This window comes from Passer montanus, unplaced genomic scaffold (assembly GCF_014805655.1).
Source record: "Passer montanus isolate IOZ18808 unplaced genomic scaffold, ASM1480565v1 scaffold51, whole genome shotgun sequence".
NCBI lineage: Eukaryota > Metazoa > Chordata > Aves > Passeriformes > Passeridae > Passer > Passer montanus.
Window position 1 is genome coordinate 2,115,072 of NW_024370041.1, and position 12,253 is coordinate 2,127,324.

A 12,253-nucleotide genomic window follows, 5' to 3' on the forward strand; every position below is an offset into this window, starting at 1 on the left:
GATTCTGTTCACCCAGCCTCAGCAGCCAGTGTCTCTTCACTCTGGTCACTGAGCACCCCAGCTGTGGGTCTGCAGCACCCCTCCATCCTGTCCCATTCAAAGCTCTTTTTCCTGGTGAAAGCCCCTGTCTGTTCTCACTGGCTCATGGCTGGAGGTGTGTTGTTGGGCCACTGTGCAAACCTCAGTGAGGCCATTAAAATAAGTTCTGACCCACTTGTACTAAACTTGACTGAATTTTGATTTGGCTTAGGCAAGCAGCAAAGAACATCTTCCACATCCAAGAGGGTCTAAGCTAGGCTGCTCCTGGGTAGGATAAAATAGTAAACTAAAACATTCCTTTACTCTTTTGCCATGTGGTCTAGAGAGCATTTAATTCTCCCCACAGTGCAGTATTCACACTACAGTCCTACACAGAACAAAAACATTTCAGCATTATCCCTGGCCTCTCTGCAATTTGACTATCAACATCTTCAGTACAGCTGGGGAAAATCAACTTCCAGCTCTTCCTGAAAGCCTGCAGTGGTGTTTTCCAGCCTGCCCATGTGAATGGTGATAAAGGGGTAGAAGCCCAGGGTCAGTGGGCAGAGGATGATGGTGTGCACAGGCTGCTGTCTCGAGCAGCAGCTGCATCCTGTGGGCTGAGACTGATTAGCTGCTGACTTTAATCTGCACTGGGGAGAGCCCCAGTGACCTGCTTGTGACTCGTGGTGTTGCTGTAGCCAAATAATTTCCCTCTGTCTGTTACCCTACTGGAAGAGCCGTCGAAGAATTCATTTCTTTTGGGCTTTAAGAATCAAAAGGGATTAGTAAGTATTAGATGTTAAGAATCCTCTTTGGTTTCAGTCTTTGGTCCAGCAGACTCTTACAGTCAGGCTGAGACAAGAAGCACAGAGCATTATTTCTATGTATGTTCATGCAACAAAGTATAAACCCAGTAATTCTGATTAGTGCAACTCAAACAGCAAATAGTTCCCCTCCTACCATGTTTTGGAATCAATAAACCTTCTCAGTTAAACAGAGAAACCTCCAGCCCTGCTGGTAAGAAACCATGGAGAGCAGGAAACTTGGTCATGTTGAGTTTCCTCTTCTGTACCTCTTGCTTTGGGCTGGTCATTAAAAATACTGTCTCATTTACTGTGTGTATTTAGGCAGCAAATGGATTGTGTTGTGTAACACAACCAGTCCCACAAAGATTGTGCCATAAATTCCAAGGGTAAGAACCACCAAGTCTTTGTGGTTTGAAGTTATGAGGCCATAAACTGCCTTCAGGAACATCAGCAGAGCTAGTGCTCCACTACGTTTACTCCAGAATGACAGAAGAGAGACTTTTGCCTGCACTGGTTTTCCAGCAACACTCCCACTTGATGAGGGTCCATTCAATGCCTGGTGAAGCTTTCTGAGAACTTCAGTGGAGATCAGACTGAGTGCTTACCTTGACCACTCAGTTTCAAGTCTGTAAGTGCTGCTGTGCTTCCTATTTCTGCACCCCAGGCAGGTCTCTCTGTGCTTACCAGTGGACTTTAACATCCATTTGGAGTCTTCTAGAGCAGGAGCTATGGATGGAACCAGCAATTCAAGAAATCAGTTATTTTAGTTATGCCTGAACAAACAAACAAAAAATAATCTCTTTCTAGTGTCAACCTCCCAAACATCAAAACATCAAAACCTGTGAATTTAGTCTCAATTCTGTGTAAAATAATCAAGATAGACTTCATAATGGCTTTGTAAACAAGAGCCTTCTGATTTCTAACCCCACAGCTGCTATTATTAGAGTGTGATGTGTGGCCCTTCTGTCTATTAATCCCTGGAAGATGCATGGCTTTGCAGTGAGTGACGTTTGTGTGAATCAAACCATCACTGATTTCCTCATCCTGTGTCTTCACATTTAGGCTGCAAATGGCTGTGTTAAATAGGTGAAATAAGTGTGGACATTAGGTATGAGAAGCCACCTGAGACAAACTGTGAAACAAAAGGCTCAGTGTTCTCAGATGATGAAGAGAATGATTGTGCATCCGTGAACAAAAGGCCCAAAAAGAAGGATCAACCCCTTGAGGTACTTCCATATTGTCAAGAGTCCTCCTTCTGACATTCCTTGATTCTTCAGCGGGAATCTTCAACTGAACAGCTGTCTTTGGTCTAAAGTCACTAAATACACTTTAAGTTGCTTCATGGAAACAAAAGAACTGAAGGAAATGCAGATCTCACTCTGATTTTTCAAAATTTTAGCAACATTTTTTTATGGAGGAAATAAAAACCTCTGTGGCAGATGCTGTAGGCAAAGACTCCCTGAAGATCTGGGCAGGGTGGATGGAGCCCCAGCCAGCAGCTGGGATCTCCACCTGTGGGAAGCTGAGCTGGTTCCCCCCTTCCCTTGGCTCAGTGTGAGGGAGCAGAGCAGTGTGCTTTGCTCAGCAGCTACAATCCCTTCTGCTGGGCTCTCCTACCTTTGGGGGCCTTCAACAAAGCCTGGGCTGCTCTGTTCTAGCCATGGAAAGGTGCAGCTACTCCCAGAGCTGTCCCATGGCCTCCCAAAGGAGGCAGAGCTGTTCATGCCCCGTTTAAGAGCCTTGGCTGTGTAGTTAATGACAGCTTTGCTTTGAGAGCCACTTGGTTTCCCCAAGAGCAGCCTTGTCCCAGGCTGCAGGAGGTGCTGCTCCAGTTGTCTGGCTGTGTCCCTGGGCTCCTCCGAGCCAGCAGCTGTGGAGTCAGGTGTGGTGTGGGATCCACTGCTGCTGTGCATAGCAGCTTTGCTCCTCATCTCTGCTCCAGCTGTGCTTTCTGGGCACAGCCATCCCATCCAGATCTGTTGTGCTGTTGGGATTCATTGCAGGGACCTGGGGTAAGATTTCAGCCTTGAAAGATGGGGTGAAGTGTTGGATTAATCCCATCTCTGTGAAAAAGTACTTTGGTTTACGGTCAAGCTAGAAAAAAAGGAGATTTAGGTGGAGTCTAAACAAAACCTCACCGTGCTGCAGTCCCTTGTCTATATGAATAGTTATACCTTGCTGCATCATGGGAGTGCAGAAACATGGCATGGTCTTGGGTTTGAAAGTCCTGTAAAACAGAAAAGTCTTTGCTTTGGTCCTGTCAGGCCCTTACAGGTAAATATGGGTTAATGCTATTAAGAAAACAAGGTTAATGCTATTAAGAAAACAAGACTTTGGATGTTTATGTAAATGGAGTAGAAGAGCCTACCACACCTTGCAGTGTTACTCGATGCAGTGACAGGCCTCCACACTGAGAATCCATGCCCTGTTACAACATCTGAGAGCCATTTCTTGTTGTGAGGCTCATGAAACACAATGCCATACCAGAACTCTTCTGAGACAAGTAGGCTCTGCAGATTAGGGCTTTTTCTTTCATTTGTTTGCCAGCCTAACTGATGTCTGAGTCTGGAGAACAGAGTCAACCACAGGAAACCAAATTCATGGAGTTGGTCTGCCTCCTCCTGGGCAGTCAGGGCTCCTTGTGAAAGCTCTGCACCAGCTGACTACAAGGCAGAATTCCAATAGCTGGTTTCTAAAATAATTTCAACAGATTTTGTCTGGCCTCTTTCCCAGGCAAGAGGGTGATTTTAAGGAGTTCTACCTCATGAGAAATACAGGCCTGGTGTGTTTCACCTTGGGAAACCCTTCAGCTTTGTGATGCCATGAGCTGTACCTTCCAAGGAGCTGTCGATAGGTTGGACAGGGCAGGATGGGCTGGGAGACACCAGAACTGGCTCCTGCCACCAGTTTGATCTCTAGATCCATGAGCTGCTGTAAATGGCACCAGTTTGACCTGGCTCTTTCAACTGCTGAGTTATTAGCAATTGTTAGCCACACGTGTAACCAAGCACCAGAGGGGAATGTGTTGATGTAACCTGGGTGTACAACAGGTTTCTTAAAGAGATTAGTCCTCAGCTGGCCATTCATCACTGATCTTCTACTGATCTTCAGGGCCAAAACTTCATGCATGGAACAGGATCTTTGCCACAGAGGTCCCACAAAGATGGGTGAGTTGTAAGGAAAAAGAAAAGCTGTTTCCTACTATGCCTCTGAAGTTTTGTCTTGTTTCTCTGCAGGCACCGCCTAGGACTCTTAGACCTCGCTTCAGGAAGAAAAGTACCTCGTCCTCTGCCACTGAAACAATGTGAGTGCAATGAGCCAATAGCACCAAGATCCACAGAATGTCTCTCTTCTGCCTTAAGAGCTACTCGTTCATAACGTAGGAAGCAGCAGTGGGATGGATGTGCTTTGATCACTGTAGACATGGCCTTTCTCCTCCTCTCTCCGCATCCTTCTGTGGCACGCTGCTGTTTGTCCCTGACGTGGGTAGGACAGTCTGGCAGGCACCTGCAGGTGAGGGGTCCTGGTTTGGTTTGCAGAGTGTGCACCCACCCACAGTGTACATTTACAGTTTCATTTGTGTCTGCATAGCTCTTGCTCTGTGAATGCCCAGAGGAAACAACAATAATCAGTTACTCATGATGCTACATTGACAGTGTATTTATTTATGGCTTTATCATGGATGAAGTGGATTTGCAGAACCCATGGATTTCTCTTTCCTCCCTTCCTCCTCAAGACTGTGAATGATGTAACAAATGTCAAAGTACTCTGTACAAAATGTCCAAGATTTGTTAGCAAAAGCTGAGCTGCAACTGCGTTTTTCTGCAAGTAAATCACATGTTCTGAGAAAACCATTGTGCTAACAGAGACAGAACCACTTACAGAGGATGAGGAAGTGATGTGCAAGAGAAAAAAAAATTGTTTCAATGATGTAATGAAGGGAGAGTCCTAATTTCGATCAGCCTGAGCCAGGAGAGTATTTTATGGAAAATGATGCATAGAAGAACTAAATCCCACCATTTGTGGCCAATGTTCTACTGCAAGTTTTAAAGTGTGAGCAAGCCAGGCTTGAGCAAGCTGCAGCAACAGAAATTACAATTGCTTTAGTGATGCATTTCCAGGGGAAAATACACCTTTCTCCCCTGCTGCAACAGTGCCAGTCCCAGCACTCTGCTCTGCTGCTGAGGAGCTGCTGTTCTGCTTCCATGAGCAGAGGAGGGTGCTGGGTCTGAGCTGCTTTTTGAAGCCTGGAGTTTCTCCTGTAGCATGGAGTTTGGTTAGAACCACAAGAACCAGATGGAGTGGTTTATTTGTATCCATATATAAATGGGAAATATAAAAGAAGAGGAAGACATGGTAGGGTTTGTGTATTTGTGCTTCAAGTTGGTGTCTCTTGTAAGTGTTGAGCATGTGAGATTCACACATAAGTTAATTACGTGACCCTTTGTGTTTGCTCTCAGACCTGTCACATAGACTAGAAGAGGATTTAGCATTTTGTAGGATGTGCCATCACCAATGGATCAGCACAGGGGCTCGATGCTGTCACTGTTCATCTGGCTCAGGTGCAGCAGCCCAGGGTGCCAAAAGCCAGCTGGAGTGTGCCAGGCTCAGAGATAACTCTGAAGTGGCCTTTGAAACCATTTCTCTGCCAGGTGTGCATCCATATCCCAGCTGCCCATCTGGTGGATCCCTGAGCTTTTCCTACATGTGTGGGGCAGAAAGAAATAAATTACGCGCACACAGAAATGTTTATCTGACCTGGCTAGGAAATAGAAAATCAAGCAGGTGTTTCCTGTGTCTGCCACAGTATTTGGCCTCATTACCTGAGAATTTTATTTTTATGTGCTGATTCAGTCATATTTTGCAAATTTTGAAAAATTCTTCAGAAAGTAAATTTAAAAAAACCCAAACAAACCTGTCTAAAGAGCAGTTACAGAAGAGTCGGTCCCTGGAAGATACTCAGCAAAAGCTTTGAGAAGCTAAGCTTATATATTTTACTTCTGAGCAGCTTTAGAGTTTATTTGATTTCTTTTGGCTAACATTAAAAAGAAATAGGAAAAATGCCTGCACTGTTAGCAGAAAATAAAATCCTGTTGCAAGCAAGCCATGTTTCCCTGCTATGCAATGGGCTGCTGTAAGATAAAAAAGAAGCTGACAAGTTTGCACTCAATTATGCCAAATAATCCCAACAACATAGAGCTGCATAACATCTGACAAGTCCTAATCTCAGACACGCTGTATTAACATTGATTCTCACTAAAACTATTTAATGTGCGTCTAATCTGCTGTTTTACTGTAAACTTGACTGTTTAGCATTTCTTAAGTGCTGAGGTGAAATGTTGACAAGGGAGTTGCCTTATATCTCTCAAAACATTCACTGTATAAACGAGAAAAATAAACCTTTTCATATCTCTGGAAAAGAAAAAATGTATGATCAACGGAGCTGTATATTTGCATTAGATAGACAGACGTGTGAATGCCTGACCTCGTGCACTCGTGCTCCTTGTGCTCCAGTGCTCTGTACAGACGAGAGCAGCCCCTCGCTTTGATTCCTCACCTTCCTCGCACAGGTTGTTAGCAGGGGCTGCCCCCAGCCCGTCAGTTCCGTGTCACAGCTGCTTGTTCATTCCGGATAAACGCCACCCGTGAAGCCTTTTGTTCCAGCTTTTCTCTGGAGCCTCTGCCGAGGAGCGAGCTCGGTTCGGTGATTTCGCCTTCCTGCGCTGCTGCTGACCCCTCCTGGCAAACCGGGGTGTGCTGATTAAAATAATGCATATTTAATTGGAGCCTTGAGCTGACCCCTCCTGGCAAACTGGAGTGTGCAGGACCCACACAGGAGAGATGGATGGATGGATGGATGGATGGATGCTTTCTAGTGATTAAAATAATGCATATTTAATTGGAGCCTTGAGCTGACCCCTCCTGGCAAACCGGGGTGTGCAGGACCTGCACAGGAGAGATGGATGGATGGATGGATGGGTGGATGGATGGATGGATGGATGGCTGGATGGATGGATGGATGGGTGGATGGATGGATGGATGGATGGCTGGATGGATGGATGGATGGGTGGATGGATGGATGGATGGATGGCTGGATGGATGGATGGATGGGTGGATGGATGGATGGATGGATGGATGGACGGATGGATGGGTGGATGGATGGATGGATGGATGGATGGATGATGGATGGATGGATAGGTGGGTGGGTGGGTGGATGGATGCACGGGTGGATGGATGGATGGATGGATGGATGGATGGATGGATGGATGGAGGGATGGATGAATGCTTTCTAGGAATGCATTGGAAAGGAGCAGTTTTCAGCTCCCTTCCTGTTCCAGCTCTGAGTGTGCAGGCTGGCCGAGCACTTCCAGATCTCCACTCCTAAAATCAAGCAATCTTCCAGCTGATGGTTTAAAATAGATCTGGCTCAATTTAAAAAGCCCAGTTTGGGGGCCTTTCAGGCTGCTGGCCCCTACCATCAGTCCTGTAGGGCAGGCAGGTACCTCCTGATGTGTCAGAGAGGGCTGGGAGAGTGGAACTCTGAAGAGAACAGGCCAGCCCTAGGAAACAGCTTTTACCCAGCTCAAGGCTCCAGTGAAATGTGCATTATTTTAATAACACAAAATTGAGGCTGAGGGGAGGGAAACTGCAGCTGGGGATGGTCTGTAATAAACAGGCCTGTGAATGACCTCCCCACTTGACCATAAACTCATGCAGTTATGAAGAGATAAGCCTGGAGCACCCAGTGCTCCCCTCTGTGCCTCCTCTCCTGCCGCAGGGGTCAGCATCAGCGCAGCTCCAGCAGTCATCAACTGCTGAATCAGGATCCCATCAAAAAAAGACTTCACGTGTGTCCCTGTCACCCTGGAATGAATCAACCTAAAAACCTTGTGGAAGTGCAAACCCAGCACAGAAGGGAAGAGAATCAGGCAGTTTACAGAAAGCTGCTTGGAGACGATGCTGCTCCTGTGAACAACCTGCTGCCTCTGGCTGCTGGCGAGTCCTCGTGTCGTGGTGAACCCTTGTGCTCCTCACCCACAGTCTCCCTTTTGCTGTTAGTTTCAGGTACCTGTTTTGCATCCAGCACATTTGAACTAGCAGAGAACACGTCGGGATTTGCGTTTAGACAAACTATTTAAGGCTCATAATTGTGCACTTGGTGTGATTTCTTTCCTGTGATGGGTAGAAAAGGTCTGTGATACAATGGTACACTTGATGCCTCACAAGGACGGCCATTACAACAGTATTCCAAAGGTTGATGTTTTGCTGGTTTTGTTATACTGCTTGATATACATCTTGAATAAAGTCTTAATCTTTTCTTTATTAAAAAAAAAAAGAACAAAAAACAAAACCAAACATCTTTAGTCTGTTCAATGTATCTGGCAGGCCAGAATAATCACTTTGATCGCTGTATTATTTTTATCTGAATTCTGGCTGACTGTATATAGATGTATTCACTAAGTGCTGCATGTCCTTCAGAACGTTCTGTATCATGAACTGGAAAAAGAACAAAATACAGCTACTGAACACTCTGAGTAACTAGTGAATTCATTGCAATGCTACAGCCTTGTACAGCAAACCACTCTGCTATACAGGCAGCTCTGGGGCTGATAACCAGGGACTGTCTGCTCAAAAATGGGTGATCAGGGACTGCTTTCAAGTACTGCTTTCATACACTTTCTGGAGTATCAGCTTTGTAGAGAAAACATCTGATCCAACCCTTAGCAAAAGCAGGGTGTAGATGAGCTGGTCACTCCAAACAGATCCCATGATAAACCCTTGGGTTTGTTCCATTTATGTGTGACCAGGAATGTGCAGTATGAAGTATGAATAAACAAGAAATTACTCTGACTTGTCTGCTTGAGGATGTTGTGCAGGACACAAAGAATAGATTCTACTATTCAAAAACAGACAGAGGACACAAAATGTGAGTATTGTAATGAAAGCTGGTGGCCAAAACATTTTAAAATCAGTCATAAAACCAGCATGTAGCTATAAGACTCTGGTTTGGGTTTTTTTCCCCCCACACTTTCTAGCATGGACACAAGGCAATAGTGTGTTATTGTAGACAGGCAACAATGCTAAGATAGACCCTGCTCTCCTTTTTCCTCTTCCCCAGAAGACTCCATTCAGTGAGCCACCACTTAGTATGATACAGAGGAATAGATTCTGGGGTTATTTAAACATATTTATTTAAACAAATAAGATTAAGTATGTTGAATTATTCACTTTTAGTGCTGTTTAGTGTATTCCTCTGTGACAGACAATCACAGGAAACCACCAGACATCAGAATGTGTAGGTGACCAGCCTGACCTCTGCTAAGTAAAACAAACAGCAGATGAAGATAAATTGGAGTATTCCTTTATTGTGGGCATTGATTCCCGTAATTCTACTCAGATGATATGCACATGTTCATTTGAAAAAGCACAGGCAGCACCGATGTATATTCCAAGACCCAGACTGTGCCACACGACCACTGCCCCTTTCCCAGAGATGGGCAAACCCAAGATTTCTACACTCGGAGGTTCGTGCGGTCGTGGTACTTCTGGAAGGGGTCATCAACGTACCAGTTCCTTCTTTTCCAGAAGGAAGTGGTCATTTTATCCAGGAGCTTACACTGTGTCCTCGTGCACAACACCAACTCCCTCAAACGCTTCTTCTGGGCAGCTGACTTCTTCCACAGCCTCTTCTTATAACCAGCCTGTCAGGAGAAAACACACACCAAAACAACCCCACTTCTTAGCAGGTCACTGCAAATGGACAAACACACCACACTGCTCAGCAAACCTGGAAAAATCCCCCACTTTCAGGAAAATGGGAGTCTCTCTACAGAGCTTTTTTTAACTTCCACATCAGCCACTGCCCTCCAAGTGAAGGAAAACAATTACACTTTACCCTGACTGTAAAGAACAGGCTCTCATTATCCAAAACCCCTCACCTTTCTCCTGACCCAGAGGCCTTGTGCAGCCGGAGGAATCTTTTGACCACGGATTTCACACTTTTCCTCTTTCCTTTCCGCAGGCTGCAGTAGGTGAGGCTCCTCGTTGGCTGCTGGAGTAAACTTGGAAGTAGAGGTGTGACACTAAAAAAAACCCAAACCAACCCCAAAGTGAAGAGGGAAACAGAACAGGAATGAGACACCTTTTTCTAAAAGAAATCACTGCCTTTGTCACACACAGAGAGATCAGAAGAGCTGGGACTTGTTTGAAGGGTAACAAGGACTGCTTAAATATTACAGCACAGCAGCTAATGGGTGTAGAACACCAATGGCAGGGCTGGACTCTTGTCAAAATTCAGCTCAAACGTATTATTCCACATAGAGCACCTTTTCTTAATCTACTAAAAGCAGTCAAACACTCAAGCCAATATTCAGCTGTTACTTGGATTCAGAAATTACTTTTACAATATTAGTCACAAACTAGTTTGAGTTGGAAGGGACCTCATAAATCATCTAGTCCAACACCCATGAGCAGCAGGAGAAACAGTAGTGATTACAAGACTAATTGTAAAATATGGCTGCAAAGAGTATCCTAATTTACCTCCTGCTTCAAGCATTAATGGTGACTGAAGTGGAAAGCTTTGGGGCTAACACAGACCCATTGCAGAGGGAAAAGGTGCCCAGGAGTGTCAGACTGAGGTTTACAAATTATACATGTGTCTGTCTATCTATCCATGTATTTATGCAAATATTTTATATTTATATATATGGGGAATGGGGTCAGTCTCTTCTCCCAAGAAACAAATAGGACAAGAGAAAGTTTTGCCAGGGGAGGTTTAGATTGACTCTAGGGAAAACTTTCTTCACAGAAGGGGTTGTCAAGCACTGGCAGAGGTTGCCCAGGGCAATGGACAAGTCTCCATCCCTGGAGGGATGTAAAATCTGTGCAGATGTGGCACTTGAGGACATGATGTAGTGCTGGCCTTGGCAGTGCTGGGGTAAGGGTTGGACTTGATGATCTTAAGAGGTCTTTTCCAACCTATGATTCTACAACATTCATATATATATATATGGAGGAATTTCAACATATATACTACCCATATTGTATATGTAATAGAATACTACATATTATATTATTAAATATAACATAGACTATACTAACAATATAATATTAATACACACGATGATAAATTATACATGTTATAGGATACATAATAAACTCACAGTATATTGCATATTATGTAATGCATATGTAGTGGAATAAAATATACATTCCTAAATGTATTTATGCATAAACATATTTTAATATAAAATATAGGGTTTTTTAAAAATATATATATACACACATACATATATTTGAAATGTATAGATTTTCAAATTATTTATATTGATATGAAACAATATAATACATCTAAAATATATAAGGTATGCAAATAAAAATATATATTAAGTATATATATATAACATATATAGAGAGAAACTCATCCGTGTGTATCTTATATATATATTTTCATATAAATATACATATAAGATACACATGGATGTATATATAAAAATATATGTATATATTTATATATATACATATATACACATATATATCCCTTTTAAGGGTTTTTCGCACGAGGGAGAAGCCGCGTAGCCGCACCTGCTGAGCACCGAGGGGGTCCCTGCCCGGGGCCGGTTCTCGCCGAGCAGCCGCGGGGCCCAGAGCGGGGCCGGGGCCGCTCCGTGCCGCACGCACCGGGCGGAGGGGCGGCCGAGCGGGAGAGCGCGGGGGGCCCAGCGCCGCAGGATCCCTGCGGGGGACACGGGAGAGCCTCAGCACAAACATCCCAGCCAGACACCCCCAGCCCCAACACCGAACCCGGTACCGACCCGCCAGGGCCCCGCGGGCCGCCGCCATAGCCATGGCCACGCTGCGCCGGGCGGGGCCGCGCCGCGTCCCGCCCACGGAGCCGGGAGCCCGCAGCGGAGCCGAGATCCCACAGCGCATTCAGGATCCCACAGCGGATTCGGGATCCCACAGCGCACTCGGGATCCCACAGCGCACTCGGGATCCCATAGCGGATTCGGGATCCCACAGCGGATTCGGGATCCCACAGCGGATCCGGGATCCCGCGCCGGACTCGGGGCCCCTCACAGCCCCAGATTCCTCCTCGTCCGCCGCGCTCCTTCCCCCCGCGCCCCCGTCACCCTTAGGGGCCCCCACACACCGAGCCTCCGCCCCGGGGATGTGAAGCCTGTTAGTAAAGTCTCCTAAAAAGCTCATCAGGTGGATTTAACTCATTGTTTGTGCGCATTACTGGTGTATTGTTTTGTTTTTGGTTTTTTTTTTTTCTCTTCAAAAGGCTGGCTGGACTGGTTGGAGGATGAGATAAAAATGGCTCCTGAGTGCTCTGAGCGAGAGAAGGTTTCTGAGCGAGCTGTGTAAGGTTACAGCTGTAAATGGTTGATAAACGCTATAAAATGTGCTGTGTTACACTCAGA

At 45.4% G+C, this 12,253-nt stretch overlaps 2 protein-coding genes across 3 annotated transcripts in view; one reads left to right on the plus strand and one right to left on the minus strand.

Moving 5' to 3' along the window:
• The window catches only part of REEP1 (receptor accessory protein 1), a 65,043-nt gene extending 58,927 nt beyond the window's left edge, over positions 1 to 6,116 (plus strand). For both annotated transcript variants that reach the window (XM_039723840.1, XM_039723839.1), the window contains 2 exons: positions 1,914 to 2,053; positions 4,064 to 6,116. In XM_039723840.1, the coding sequence (XP_039579774.1) occupies positions 1,914 to 2,053; positions 4,064 to 4,135 (212 nt within the window). In that variant the 3' untranslated portion in view covers positions 4,136 to 6,116. The remainder of the gene's footprint in view (positions 1 to 1,913; positions 2,054 to 4,063) is intronic.
• Positions 6,117 to 9,167: 3,051 nt separating this feature from the next.
• MRPL35 (mitochondrial ribosomal protein L35) lies at positions 9,168 to 11,797 on the minus strand. Its single transcript, XM_039723868.1, is given in 5 exon segments — positions 9,168 to 9,529; positions 9,767 to 9,789; positions 9,792 to 9,910; positions 11,412 to 11,562; positions 11,642 to 11,797. Coding segments are annotated over 5 exon segments (600 nt in total). The 5' UTR covers positions 11,760 to 11,797; the 3' UTR covers positions 9,168 to 9,340.
• Between the last annotated feature and the right edge of the window lie 456 nt (positions 11,798 to 12,253).